General features: G+C 44.7%; 1 protein-coding gene and 1 non-coding gene across 7 annotated transcripts in view; one reads left to right on the top strand and one right to left on the bottom strand.

Moving 5' to 3' along the window:
* The window catches only part of NTRK2 (neurotrophic receptor tyrosine kinase 2), a 380216-nt gene that overhangs the window by 31262 nt on the left and 335023 nt on the right, over window positions 1-13931 (top strand). For all 6 annotated transcript variants that reach the window (XM_038769415.1, XM_038769419.1, XM_038769417.1 and 3 more), the window contains exons 4-5: window positions 6276-6350; window positions 6469-6540. In XM_038769415.1, the coding sequence (XP_038625343.1) occupies window positions 6276-6350; window positions 6469-6540 (147 nt within the window). The remainder of the gene's footprint in view (window positions 1-6275; window positions 6351-6468; window positions 6541-13931) is intronic.
* LOC119948367 lies at window positions 8597-8734 on the bottom strand. The gene has a single exon (XR_005456767.1). It is a non-coding gene; the product is annotated as a small nucleolar RNA SNORA7 (small nucleolar RNA).

The raw sequence follows: 13931 nt of genomic DNA, 5'->3' as shown, positions 1-13931 counted from the left end.
AATAAGAGAAGCAGCATGGCTCAGTGGAAAGAGCATAGGCTTGGGAGTCAGAGGTCACGAGTTCTAATCCTGGCTCCTCCACTTGTCAGCTGTGTGACTTTGGGCAAGTCAGTTAACTTCTCTGAGCCTCAGTTACTTCATCTGTAAAATGGGGATTAAGACTGTGAACCCCACGTGGGACAACCTGATCACCTTGTATCCCCCCCACAGCGCTTAGAACAGTATTTCACACATAGTAAGAGCTTAACAAATGCCATTATTATTATTAATATATAATTTATAGATATGTACATAAGTGCTGTAGTGCCGAGGGCAGGATGAATATCAAATGCCAAAGGTTACAGATCCAAACGTGTTCACAGACCCAAGCACATAGACAACACAGAGAGGGAGAGACAACACAGAAAGGAGAGATGGTGCCAATGAGAAGCAGCATGGTCTAGTGGCAAGATCATGGGCTTGGGAGTCCGAGGATGTGGGTTCTAATCCTGGCTCTGCCATTTGCCTGCTGTGTGACCTTGAGCAAGTCACTTCACTTCTCTGGGCTTCAGTTACCTCATCTGTAATGGGAATTAAGATGGTGAGCCCTATGTGGGATAGGGTCTGTGTCCAACCTGACTACCTTGTATCTACCCCAGTGCTTAGAACAGTGGGGTAGATACAAGTGTGCTTAGAACATAGTAAGTCCTTAGCAAATACATTATTAATATTATTATAATACATTGTTAAACTGAGAAGGTACAGTGTAAAGAAGGTGGGAGCCATGAGTGAGGGGTTCAGCCCGTCCTTTGTGAAGTAAACGACCTCCTGCTTTCAAAGAAAACCAAGCCCATCATGGAGAACTGTTTAGTCAAGCCAGGACTATTCTATATAGGTTCCACCTCAAGAGTTTTGTGATGTGGAGTCATGTGTGGGATGGGAAAAGCTTTAGAATTCAGTGTTATGACCCCAAATTGGTGTTACTGCCGTGCTGTATGGGAGAGGACAATATACAAAATTTGGGAGCAGTGTGGCCAAGTGGAAAGAGCACGGGTCTGGGAGTCAGAGGACCTGGGTTCGAATCCCTGCTCTGCCGCTTGCCTGCTGTGTGACCTTGGGCAAGTCACTTCACTGCTCCATGCCTCAGTTTCCTCCTCTGCAAAATGGGGATTCATTGCCTCTTTTCCCTCCTACTTAGACTGTGAACCCCATGTGGGACAGGGAATGTGTCTGATCTGATTAGCTTGTATCTACCCCAGTGCTTAGACACATACTAAGTGCTTAACAAATATAATAATAATAATAATCATAATTATAGACTGTTTCCAGCCTACACGGAGCTTATAGCCTAGAAAGAAGTGTGGAATGTGAGATGTTTGACTTGACAGAAGCGCTTAGTACAATGCTCTGCACACAGTAAGCGCTCAATAAATATGATTGAATGAATGAATGAACTTTTGGGTGCTCATTGGGATACAATTTGCTCTGCCCTGATTAGCAGACACCTGTAGTGGTAGTGTGCCTAGCTCAACGTTTAATCAGTCATGTTTATTGAGCTCTTTACTGTGGGCGGAGCACTGTACTAAAAGCTTGGGAAAGTACACCATAACAGTTGGTAGATACGTTCGCTGCCCACAGCGAGTTTACAGTCTAGAGGGATATTTGCAGAAAAAATAAATGAGGATGGTTGATATTGCAGGTGATTGGGGAATTCCATTGTAAGTCCCTAAAGGGCAAGGAACAGGTCTTTGCCTTAGGGGTATTGTGGTATTTGTTAAGTGCTTATAAGCAATGCACTAAGAAGTGAGATGTAATATAAGCGGATCGGACACAATCCCTGTTCTACGTGGGGATCACAGTCTAAGAGCAAGGGAGAACAGGTATTTTTTTTTTGTATGGCACTTGTTAAACACTTACTATGTGCCAGGCACTGTACTAAGTGCTGAAGTAGATACAAGATAAACAGGTTTGATACAAGATAAACAGGTTTGACAGTCTCTGCCCCACATGGGGCTAAGTCTAAGTCAGAGAGATTTAATCCCCATTTGGAGATGAGGATACTGAGGTACAGAGAAGTTAAATCAATCAATCAATCAATCGTATTTATTGAGTGCTTACTGTGTGTAGAACACTGTACTAAGCGCTTGGTGACTTGCCCAAGATCATACAGCAGACTAGCAGCCGAGGTGGGATTAGAATCCAGGTCCTCTAACTCCTTGAGGACAGGGACTGTGTTTGTTAGCTCTGTGGTATTGTACTCACCCCAGCACTTAAAACACTGTTCTGCACATGGTACATGCCCAATAAATGCTGTTGATTGAAGTGACAGAGCAGGATTAGAACCCAGGTCCTCTGACTCATAAGCCCATTTAGGACAGACCTTGGCACATAATAGTATCCCCATAGATGAGAAGCAGCGTGGCCTAGTGGAAAGAGCTTGGGGCTGGGACTCAGAGGCCCAGGGTTCTAATCCAGGCCCTGCCACTTGCCTGCTGTGTGACCTTGGGCATGTCATTTAACTTCCCTGTGCCTCAGTTTCCTCATCTGTAAAATGGGGATTAAATGCCTGTTCTCCCTTCCGCTTTTTGAGCTGGGTATGGGACAGGAACTGTGTCAGACCTAATCATTTTGTATCTACTCCAGAGCTCAGTACAGTGCTTGGCACGTAGTAAGCGGTTAACCGATATTATTTTGATGATTGTTAGGATTAATGTTATTATTGATAGGGGTATGAGAATTTTGATTAAGCCAGTCTCAGAAGGAGTGGGAGATGAGGCGGTTGCAGGTTGCAGAACTCTAATAAAGAGCAGAGAGGAAGTGGGTTAAAGCAGGGAGGAGAAGCAATTCTACTTCAGTCTGTTGCTGACTGAGCTCCTTGGAACTGATTGAACGCCTAATGTGTCCAGATCACAGTTCTAAATGCTTGGGAGAGGACACCAGAAGCAAGACCTGAGAAGCAGCAGATGCTTGGAAGATGCCAAGGATAGAGCACAGGCCTGGGAGACAGAAGGACCTGGGTTCAAGTCCCAGTTCTGCCACTTGGCTGCTGTGTGATCTTGGGCAAGTCGCTTCACTTCTCTGTGCCTCAGTTACCTCATCTGTAAACTGGGGAGTAAGACTGCGAGCCCCACGTGGGACATGTGGGCAGGGAATGTATCTGTTATATTGTTGTAGTGTACTCTCCCAAATGCTTAGCACAGTGCTCTGCACATAGTAAGCCCTCAATAAATACGATTGACTGACATGAGCAAAACATAATCAGTCCAACCCTGATTACGTTATATCTACCCCTGGGCTTAGAAAAGTGCCTGGCACATAGTAAGCGCTTAACAAATACCATTTAAAAAATAAAACAAAACAGAAAAAAGCACACCCCCCCCCGCCCCCCACACCCAAAACCTGGTCTCTGCCCTCTAGAGGCTTATGATCTTAAATTACTTAAATAATTTTCAGATAGCAGGAGCGAGAGACAGAACTGGGATGGAGCAGATGGCAGCCCAGGCACAGCAGGATGAGATAGTGGAGATAAATCATTAAATATACAATCAAATATACATTTCAACAGAAGCGCTGAGTGTGGATAGAATGCCTAAGGGTTAGGGTGGCTGCTGGTTTGATGCGATTTGGGATGTTGGGAATTAATCAGGGAAGGCTTCCTGGAGGAGGTGGTGTCACCCTGACTTGCTCCCTTTGCTCTTCCCCCCTCTCCCCTCCCCACGGCACTTGTGTGTAGATCTGTAACTTCATTTATATTGATGTCTGTTTACTTGTATTGATGTCTGTCTCCCCCCAGACTGTGAGCTCATTGCGGGCTCGGATTGTCTCTCTTTATTGCTGTATTGTACTTTCCCAAGTGCTTAGTACAGTGCTTGACACACAGTAAGTGCTCAATAAATACGATTGAATGAATGAATGCATGAGGAGGGCTTTGCAAATGCCAAGGATTGTGGTCCATGTGCTGCTCTCCTTGGGTCAAGGTGGACCCTGGGATCGCCTCTGTTTACTATTATTGTTATTATTATTATTGTTGTTGTTGTATTTGTTAAGTGTTTACTATATGTGAGGCACTGTTGAGAGTGCTGGGGTAGCAGCGTGGCGTTGTGGATAGAGCATGGGCCTGGGAGTCAGAAGATTATGGGTTCTAATTCCGACTCTGCCACTTGTCTGCTGTGTGACCTTGGGCAAGTCAGTTCACTTCTCTGGGCCTCAGTTACCTCCTTTGTAAAATGGGGATTGAGACAGTGAGCCACACATGGGACAGGGACTGTGTCCAACCTGATTTGCTAGTATCCATCCTAGAGCTTAGTACAGTGCCTGGCACATAGTAAGCGCTTAACAACTTCCATAATAATAATAATAATAATAATATAATTATTATAATAGTATTATATATATATATCATTATTATACAAGCTAATCAAGTTGGATACAGTCCATGTCCCACCTGTGACTCACAGTACCGGTTTTCCCTTGTTGTACCCAGAACTCTGAGCCCTAAGTGGGTCATGAACTACACCTGACTGGGATATCTTGCATCTACCTCAGTCTTTAGAACTGTGTTTGGGGAAGCAGCATAGTTTAGTGGGTAGAGCATGGGCCGGGAGTCCAAAGGACCTGGTTCAAATTCTGCCTCCACCACTTGCCTACTCTGCGATTTTGAGCAAGTCACTTCACTTCTCTGTGCCTCAGTTACCTCATCTGTAAAATGGGGATTAAGACAATGAGCCCCATGTGAGACAGGGACTGTGTCCGACCTGATCATCTTCAGTCTACCCCAGTTTAAAACAGTGTCTGATACGTAATCTACCATCAAAGAAGTGCTTAACAAATGCTCCAGTTATTGTAAATTATTAGATCAGCTGGCCAGCAGAGGACAGTTTTGGCTTAGTGGAAAGAACATGAGCCTGGGAGTCAGAGGACCTGGGTTCTAATCCTGGCTCTGCCATTTACCTGCTGTGTGACCTTGGGTGAATCACTTAACTTCTCTGTGCTTCAGTTCCCTCATCTGCAAAATGGGGATTCATTACCTACTCTTCCTCCTACTTAGACTCTGAGCCCCATGTGGGACCTAATTATCTTGTATCTTCCCCAGTGCCTAGTACAGTGCTTGGTACATAGTAAGTGCTTAAGAACTATTAGGTGGGTTTTTTGTGTGTATTGTAGACATCACAGTTGATGTGATTTGTTGTAAGCTCTTTCTGGGCAGGGATTGTCTCAACCAAGTCTGTCATATATTAACAAGTCTGTCATGTCTACTTCTAGACTCTGAGCCCATTGTTGGGTAGGGACCATCTCTATATGTTGCCGATTTGTACTTCCCAAGCGCTTAGTACAGTGCTCTGCACACAGTAAGTGCTCAATAAATACGATTGAATGAGTGAATGAATATTTCTCTCCCAAGCACTTAGTACAGTCCTCTGGACACAGTGAGAGCTCAATAAATGCCTGATTAGTTGTATCTACTCCAGTGCTTAGTTCAGTGCCTGGCACATAGTAAGTGCTTAACAAATGCCAAAAAAATTACCACGGATGGATCTGGTGACTGTTTCTCTCCTTTCTCTTTCCCTCTTAGTTCTGTTTTCTTTCTTAAAACAGATGATCGCAAACACGAAGGCCACCAGGGCCCATCAAGGACAAGTCCTTGTCATGGACCTGTTCTCGAATTTGAGACTTGGAAGACTGGTTGGGAAAGAGTCACTGAGCCACGAGGGATAACGTGGGTTGCTTTCTCATCCCTGTGCCTCAGTTTTTCCCTCTTCCATCGCCAAGTTATTTCTTAGAAAGATAGGGGAAAACTCGAAAGTTTGGAGCAAGTAGGGTTAAGGGAGAATCAGGGGATGCATTGGATTTTCCAACATTGAGTCTAGGCGGTGGGGGGCAGGAAGAGGTTTACTTTAATGTCTGTCTCCCCTCTAAACTGTAAACTCGTTGTGGGCAGGGAACGTGTCTATCAACTCTGTTGTATTATTCTCTCCCGAATGCTTAGTACAATGCTCTGCATGCGGTAAGCGCTCAATGAATACCATTGATGATGATGATGATGTAGGGTTGGGATAATCCCAGAACTACATAACTGCCCTCTTGGTGCAGGTGAATGGTGAGGCAGGATGGGAAGATTAGCAGGGTTGAGTTTCGGTGCCAGAGTCAGGTGTGTGCTGGGGAGGCTGCTTGTTCTGCTTTGACTTTTTCCCATCGTGGCTTTTCCCTGATCTTGGCCGAAGGGACCGTGAAAGAGCAATAGGACACGCGAGGAAAGAGCGACTCGAGTAATTGGCTCCCTCTATGCTCTGTTGCAGATACATTGCGAACCAGCGGATGTTGCAAGTCATCAATGCTGAAGACCTTGAAGGTTATGTGGGACTGAAAAACCTGTGAGTGTGTGAGGCACCTTTAAATGGTCTCCAAGTTGATTCTGCAGCTCTATTTAAGATTATCGTGACATTTACTGGCCAGCATTAATCCTGATTGTACAATTATTTATGTTCCCAGAACCGTGGTGGAATCGGGGCTAACATTTATTGCACGCCAGGCATTTCTGAAAACCCCCAATCTGCAGTTCATGTGAGTAAAGACCATTTTCTGTTTCATCAAGGTCACAGATGATCAGGATTTCTCCTTTCCCCTTCTTCCCCACCCCAAACGATTTCACCTGGCAGCAGAGGTGTGACAGTGGTTTGGAACTCCGGCTACTATTTTGATCAGTTTTAGAGAGGCACTCTAAATAAGCAGAGTTTCCTTGTTTTGGGTGCCATTTCCAATTTAGATGGGGTAAGGCTCATAGACTAGGAGTCTCATCTGTCCATGAATGGTATTTATTGAGCACTCCCTGTGTGAAGAGTGCTATACTAAGCACTTGGGAAAGTACGATACAACAGAGTTGGTAGGCACCATCCCTATCCACAAGGAGCTTACAGTCTACTAGGGGGAGATGTATTTTGGATAGGAGAAGGGCCATTTAGAACAAGCTCCTCCTTATTTTGCTTACCTTCTTTGCCTGTCCCTTTGAAAAAAATGCGTTTCTAAGATTGGACCGGCTCTTCTTCCTGCTCTCCTCCAAGTGATGTCTCTACTGTGTCAGTCTCCCTTAAGAGGGTTTCCTCTGCATTCTTCCTTTTTCCTTGGGTCCTACCATTGTGCCAGTATGCAGGTAGATGATATTGATGATCGATTGATGATATTTATTGAGGGTTTACTGCCTGTAGAGCACTGTACTAAGCACGTGAGAGGAGTAGACTCTGGCAGAGTTGATAAACACATTCCCTGCCCACAAGGAGCTTACAGTCTAAATAATAATAATAATAATAATGGCATTTATTAAGTGCTTACTATGTGCCAAGCACTGTTCTAAGCTCTGGGGAGGTTACAAAGTGATCAGGTTGTCCCACGGGGGCTCACAGTCTTCATCCCCATTTTACAGATGAGGTAACTGAGGCACAGAGAAGTTAAGTAACTTACCCAAAGTCACACAGCTGACAAGTGGTGGAGCCGGGATTTGAACCCATGACCTCTGACTCCAAAGCCCGTGCTCTTTCCACTGAGCCACACTGCTTCTCTAAAGGGGGAGACAGTCATTAATATACATAAATTTAAAAAAATCAATGAGAAAGGCTGATTTAGGTGGGGGGTGAGGGAGAGGAGGAAAGGTCTGAGCAAAAGCTAAAGGGAGGGCCCTCTTTCTTCATTTGACGATTGTGATGTTGTGGTATTTGTTAAGCACTTACTACGTGCCAAGCACTGTTCTAAGCACTGGGGTGGATACAAGCAAATCATGTTGGATGCAGTGTCTGTCCCACTTGGGGCTCACAGTCTCAATCCCCGTTTTACAGATGAGGGAACTGAGGCTCAGAGAAGTGAAGTGACTCACCGAAGGTCACACAGCAGGCATGTGGTGGAGCTGGGATTAGAACCCAGGTCCTTCTGACTCCCGGGTCCATGCTCTATCCACTAGGTTACAACATTGGGGTCTCACCCTAGGCTGTTCACCACTAGTATGGTATACAAAACTAGCGGCGGCAAATGGTTAAATAATTTTATTAGTCCTCCCGGCCCCTCCCCCACCAACCCTCACCAAGCACACCTCTAGCTACTCCCTGGCAGTGAGTTAGGCATTTTTGGAAAAGCAGGATCGCTTTCAGTCCCGTTGGGGACTGTTTAATGCACTATAGCTGAGTTTGCACAAAATAGGCAGTGGCAGAGCAAACATCCCTCCGCAATTGTCTGAAAGAGGTAATGCTGTTCCCAAAGCGCCCAACTTACCAGGAGGGAGTAGAAGCAGCATGGTATAGTGGGTAGAGCACGGGCCCAGGAATCAGGAGGTCAAGGGTTCTAATCCCTGTTCTGCCACTTGTCTGCTATATGACCTTGGGGAAGACACTTGACTTCTCTGAGCCTCAGTTGTCTTATGCTGTCGAGTCGTCTCCGACCCATTGCGATGCCATGGCCACATCTTTCCCAGAATGCCCCACCTCCACCTGCAGTCATTCTGGTCGTGTGTCCAGAGAGTTTTCTTGGTAAAAATCCAGAAGTGGTTTGCCATCGTCTTCTTCTGCACAGTAAGCTTGAGTCTCCACCCTCAACTCTGTCCCATGTCGTTGCTGCCCAGCACAGGGGAGTTTTGACCTGTAGCAGAATGCCTTCCACTCACTGGCCACTGGCCAAGCTAGGAATGGAATGGGTATGCCTCTGCTGGACTCTCCCTCCCAAAGTTGAGACTGGTAGAGGACTGGAAACTCTCCAGGTGAGACCCTGAGAGGGGGAGCCTCAGTTACCTCATCTGTAAAATGGGATTGAGACTGTGAGCCCCATGTGGGACAGGGACTTTGTCCAACCTAATTTGCTTTTATCCACCCCAGCACTTAGTACAGAGTCTGGCACATAGTAAGCGCTTAACAAATACCACAATTATTATTAGTATTATCATTATCATTATTATTATTAGTAATAATAATAAATTCAGGCACCAGGAGAACTGCGTGCCCTAATAGCAGTGTTTGCTACAAGGCAGAGTTGGCAACAGTTAAAAGCAACCTGCTTGTCTGCTAATTTAGATCAAAGATTAGAGAAGCAGCATGTCTCTGTGGAAAGAGCACGAGCTTGGGAGTCAGAGGTTATGGGTTCTAATCCCAGCTCCACTACTTGTCAGCTGTGTGACTTTGGGCAAGTCACTTCACTTCTCTGTGCCTCAGTTACCTCATCTGTAAAATGGAGATTAAGACTGTGAGCCCCACGTGGGACAACCTGATTATCTTGTATCCCCCCCAGCTCTTAGAACAGTGCTTGGCACATAGTAAGCACTTAACAAATACCATCATCATCATCATCATCATCATCATCATTATGCCTTTATTTGTTAATATGGTACGCACTTCAATTTCACAAATCAATCAATCAGTGGTATTCAAGGAGTGCTTGGGAAAATACAATGCGACAAAGTTGGTAGACACTTTCCCTGCCCACAAAGAGCTTACAGTTTAGAGGGGGAGTTCGACAATAAAAGAAATGACAGATACGTATATAAGTGCTGTGGGGCTGAGAATGGGGTGATTATCAAGTGCTTTAAAAGCAAAATTCCGACCGGTTAAGTCATATTTCACCAGAAACTACGCCTCATTGACAGTGAAATCTACAGTATGATTAGACACTAAGGAACTTGATTAACACATTTCATCCGCATACTTTTTGGCATCAGCCCTGCAATCAGTGTGTCTGTACACATCTAACGGCTGCGTAGGCCTCAATGATAATATAAACAACAGAAAAGTTGGAAGGAAGAAAAAGACAAAAAGCTCTAATGCATATCACTTTACTGTAATTAATGGCCTCAGTGGTTAGTTCTGGTATTTTCATTATAGTTGACCTTAGACTCAAATTACTCAACAATCACATTTAATTGGCTGTTCACCACACTACTTTCCTTATGTTGAGTGTACAGACGGTACATTAATAGACTGCTCCATTATATTCCCTTGCATTTTATTTACCGTACACTTGTTTTCATTGGCATAGATCACCCACGGTGTCCTTTTCTTAAAGATCTTACTGGGAAATGATGAGAAAAATAGTACTTCTCAAATGGATGTCTGCACCTGCTTGGCAGTATACCTGGCTGTCTTTGAGGAGGTTGCCAAAATCCATCCAGTTTCCCTGCCCCATTCTCCAACACTGACAATGGAAATCATGGGCATATCTTAAGAGGAGCATTACTTCTTCCTTAGACTTTGAGATAGATGCAAGGGATACAGTGGAAGCAAGCATCAGCTCATTCATTCATTCAGTTGAACTTATTGAACACTTACTGTGTGCAGAGCACTGTACTAAGGACTTGGGAGGGTACATTATAACAGTAAACAGACACATTCCCTGCCCACAGCAAGCTTACAGTCTAGAAGGGGAAACAGACATTAATAGAAATAAATCTGTAAATTACAGATATGTACATAAGTGCTGTGAGGTTGGGAGGGGGGACAGAGGAGAAGAAGCGTGTCCTAGGGGACTGGAAGTCAGTAGTCTGGGATTCTAGTCTCGACTTTGCCACTTGTCCTCCATGTGACCTTGGGTAAGTCACTTAATTTCTCTGTTCCTTGGCTTCCTCATTTCTGAAATAGGAATAAGATGCCTGTTTGCCCTCCCTCTCTGAGTGTGAGCCCCCTTGTCCAATGTGATTATTCTGTATCCACCCCAGTGCTTAGGCCAATCCTAACAAGTGCTTAATTAATACTGTTATTATCATTGTTGCTGCTATTATCAGGGAGCAGGAGAGAGTAAATCATTGGTATTTATTGAGGACACAGTGTGTGCAGAGCATTGTACTAAGCACTGGGGAGAATACACTACAATGGGGTTTGGAGACATGATCTCTGACCGCAAGGAGCTTACAATTCATTCATTCATTGTCATATTTATTGAGCACTTACTGAGTGCAAAGCACTCTACTGAGCACTTGGGAGAGTACAGTACAACAATAAACAGACACATTCCCTGCTCACAGTGAGCTTCCAGTCTAGAAACTACAATCTAGTGGGGGAGACAGACATTAAAATCAAATAGCGGTAGGGGAATAGGCAGAATATAAGGATATGGACATAAGTAAAGTGGGGGTGGGGTGGAGTATCAAAGTGCTTCAGGGGAACATACCCAACTGCATAGGTGACACAAAAGGGAGGGTGAATAGAGTGAGGGGTAAGTCAGGGAAGGCCTCTTGGAGGAGATTTTAGTAGGCCTTTGAAGATGGGGAGAGAAGTGGTCTCCCCAGAACCCTGGAAAATCAGTGGGATAGTGTGTTGGTGAAGGAGCAGGGAAACCAGGAGATAGGGCCTCAGTTTTATCCATTCATACCCAGAGATCGGAACGCCCACTCCCAACTTATGGATTTCAAGTCGAGTTGTATGGGGCTGATCTCCCAAGATTTCCCTCTGTGAAAATTGCACCCTAGGTCATTATATAGATTTTTTTTGGCGGTAGGACAAGAAATCGACTTGCCTAGAATCTGCCTGTGCCTGTTCCTGAACTGGCCCTGTGGTTACCATGGCAACCAATGCCTTATTTGGGGGCCACCCAAATATATGTCCCTTCCCAGCATTGAGAGATTGGCCAAATTCAAATCCATAGAGACCGTAGTCTGTGGCAGTTTCACACTGTTGAGCTTCTGACATGGCAACAAATTAGACTCATCCCAGAGATACTCCCACCGTTCTAATCAGTCAATCATTGCCATTTATTTATTTATTTATTTATTTTAATGGCATTTATTAAGTGCTTACTATGTGCAAAGCACTGTTCTAAGTGCTGGGGAGGTTACAAGGTGATCAGGTTGTCCCACGGGGGGGGCTCACAGTCTTAATCTCCATTTTATAGATGAGGTAACTGAGGCACAGAAAAGTGAAGTGACTTGCCCAAAGTCACACAGCTGACAATTGGCAGAGCTGGGATTTGAAACCATGATCTCTGACTCCAAAGCCCGTGCTCTTTCCACTGAGCCACGCTGCTTCTCTATTTATTGGGTGCTTACTGTGGGCAGAATACTGAACTAAGACCTTGGGAAACTACAGAGTAGCAGCTTGGCCTAGTGGAAAGAGCACAGGTCTGGGAGACAGAGGACCTGATTTCTAATCTCAACTCTGCCACGTACCTGCTGTGTGATCTGGAGCAAGTCACTTAGCTTCTCCGAGCCTCAGTTCCCTCATGCGCAAAATGGGGATTCAATAACTGTTCTCCTTCCTACTTAGACTGTGAGCCCCATGTGGGACCTGATTATCCTGTATATATCCCAATGCTTGAAACATGGTAACAGATACCATAATCACTATTATTTCAATACAATAGAATTGGTAAACCCGATCCCTGCCTTCAAGGAGCTTAGAGTCTAGGGGGGGGATAGATGTTAAAAATAAATTACAGAAAGGGGAAATGGCAGAGGGTAAGGATATGCAATAATGATAATAATGATAATAATTATGGTATTTGTTAAGCACTTACTATATGCCAGGCACTGTACTAAACGCTGGAGTGGATATGAGCAAATCTGATTGGACATGTCTGTCTCCCCCTCTAGACTGTAGGCTCGTTTCGGGCAGGGACTGTGTCCACCAACTCTCTTATATGGCTTAGTGAGAAGCAGCGTGGCTTAGTGGATAAGGCACGGGCTTGGAAGTCAGAAGGACCTGGGTTCTAATCCTGACTCCTAAGTGCCCAATAAATATGATTGAATGAATGAATGAATGAGGAGGGCTTTGCAAATGCCAAGGATTGTGGTCCATGTGCTGCTGTCCTTGGGTCAAGGGCCTGGGGTCGCCTCTTTTTACTATTATTGTTATTATTATTATTGTTGTTGCTGTTGTATTTGTTATGTTTTTACTATATGTGAAGCATTGTTCGGAGTGCTGGGGTAGCAGCATGGCTTTGTGGATACAACATGGGCCTGGGAGTCAGAAGGTTATGAGTTCTAATTCCGTCTCGGCACTTGTCTGCTGTATGATCCTGGGCAAGTCACTTCAATTCTCTGTGCCTAAATTCCCTCATCTGTAAAATGGGAATTGAGACAGTGAGCCGCACATGGGACAGGGACTGTGTCCCCCCCAATTTGCTTGTATCTTGTATTATTTTGTATTATTCTTTACGACTAATAATACCCTAATTTTTTTATGATTATATTGGACTGTCCCAAGTGCTTAGTACAGAGCCCTGCATACAGTAAGCACTCAATAAATATGATTGATTGACTGATTCCACCCTCTTTTCCAAATAGGAGCAGGCTCTCCTGAGTAGACCCCCTGGGGATGGGGACTGGAAGTCCCTTGAACCTGGGGCTGGCTTAAAACTCTGAGGTTCCTGGGGGACTCAAACCTTCCCTTGAACTTGAAAGACTTCCTCCTTCCCCAATACCCATTTGACATCCAAACCAGCCATTCTCCTTCCTCTTGGCTAGTTGGTCTCCTGGCCCAATTGACACCATAGTGATCAAGCAATCAATGGTAATTTATTTATTTCTATTTCTATTAATGCTTGTCTCTCCCTCTAGACTGTAAACTCGATGTGGGCTGGGAATGTGTCTGTTTATTTTATATTGTTCTCTCCCAAGCGCTTAGTACAGCTCTGCACACAGTAAGTGCTCAATAAATACGATTGACTGACTGACTGACTGACCAACAATACAACAGAGTTGGCAGGCATGATTCCTGCCCTCATGAGGCCTATAGGCTACTGGGGAAGATGGGGCATCTCAACCAATTGGCAGTGGGTCACTCCTCTACAGGGACCTTTTCTGATTCCTCTAGGGAGCAGAGGTTTTTTTTTTTTTAAAAAAATAACATTTGTTAAGCGCTTTCTATGTGCTAGGCAATGTACTAAATGCGGGGGTAGATATAAAATAATCAAGTTGGACACAGTCCCTGTCCCACATAGGGCTCACGGTCTTAATTCTAATTTTCCAGATGAGGTAACTGAGGCCCAGAAAA

The sequence above is a fragment of the Tachyglossus aculeatus genome, chromosome X4 (assembly GCF_015852505.1).
Source record: "Tachyglossus aculeatus isolate mTacAcu1 chromosome X4, mTacAcu1.pri, whole genome shotgun sequence".
Taxonomy (NCBI): domain Eukaryota; kingdom Metazoa; phylum Chordata; class Mammalia; order Monotremata; family Tachyglossidae; genus Tachyglossus; species Tachyglossus aculeatus.
The sequence above is the reverse complement of the archived record's forward strand: the minus strand, read 5'-3'. Positions and strand labels throughout refer to the sequence as shown.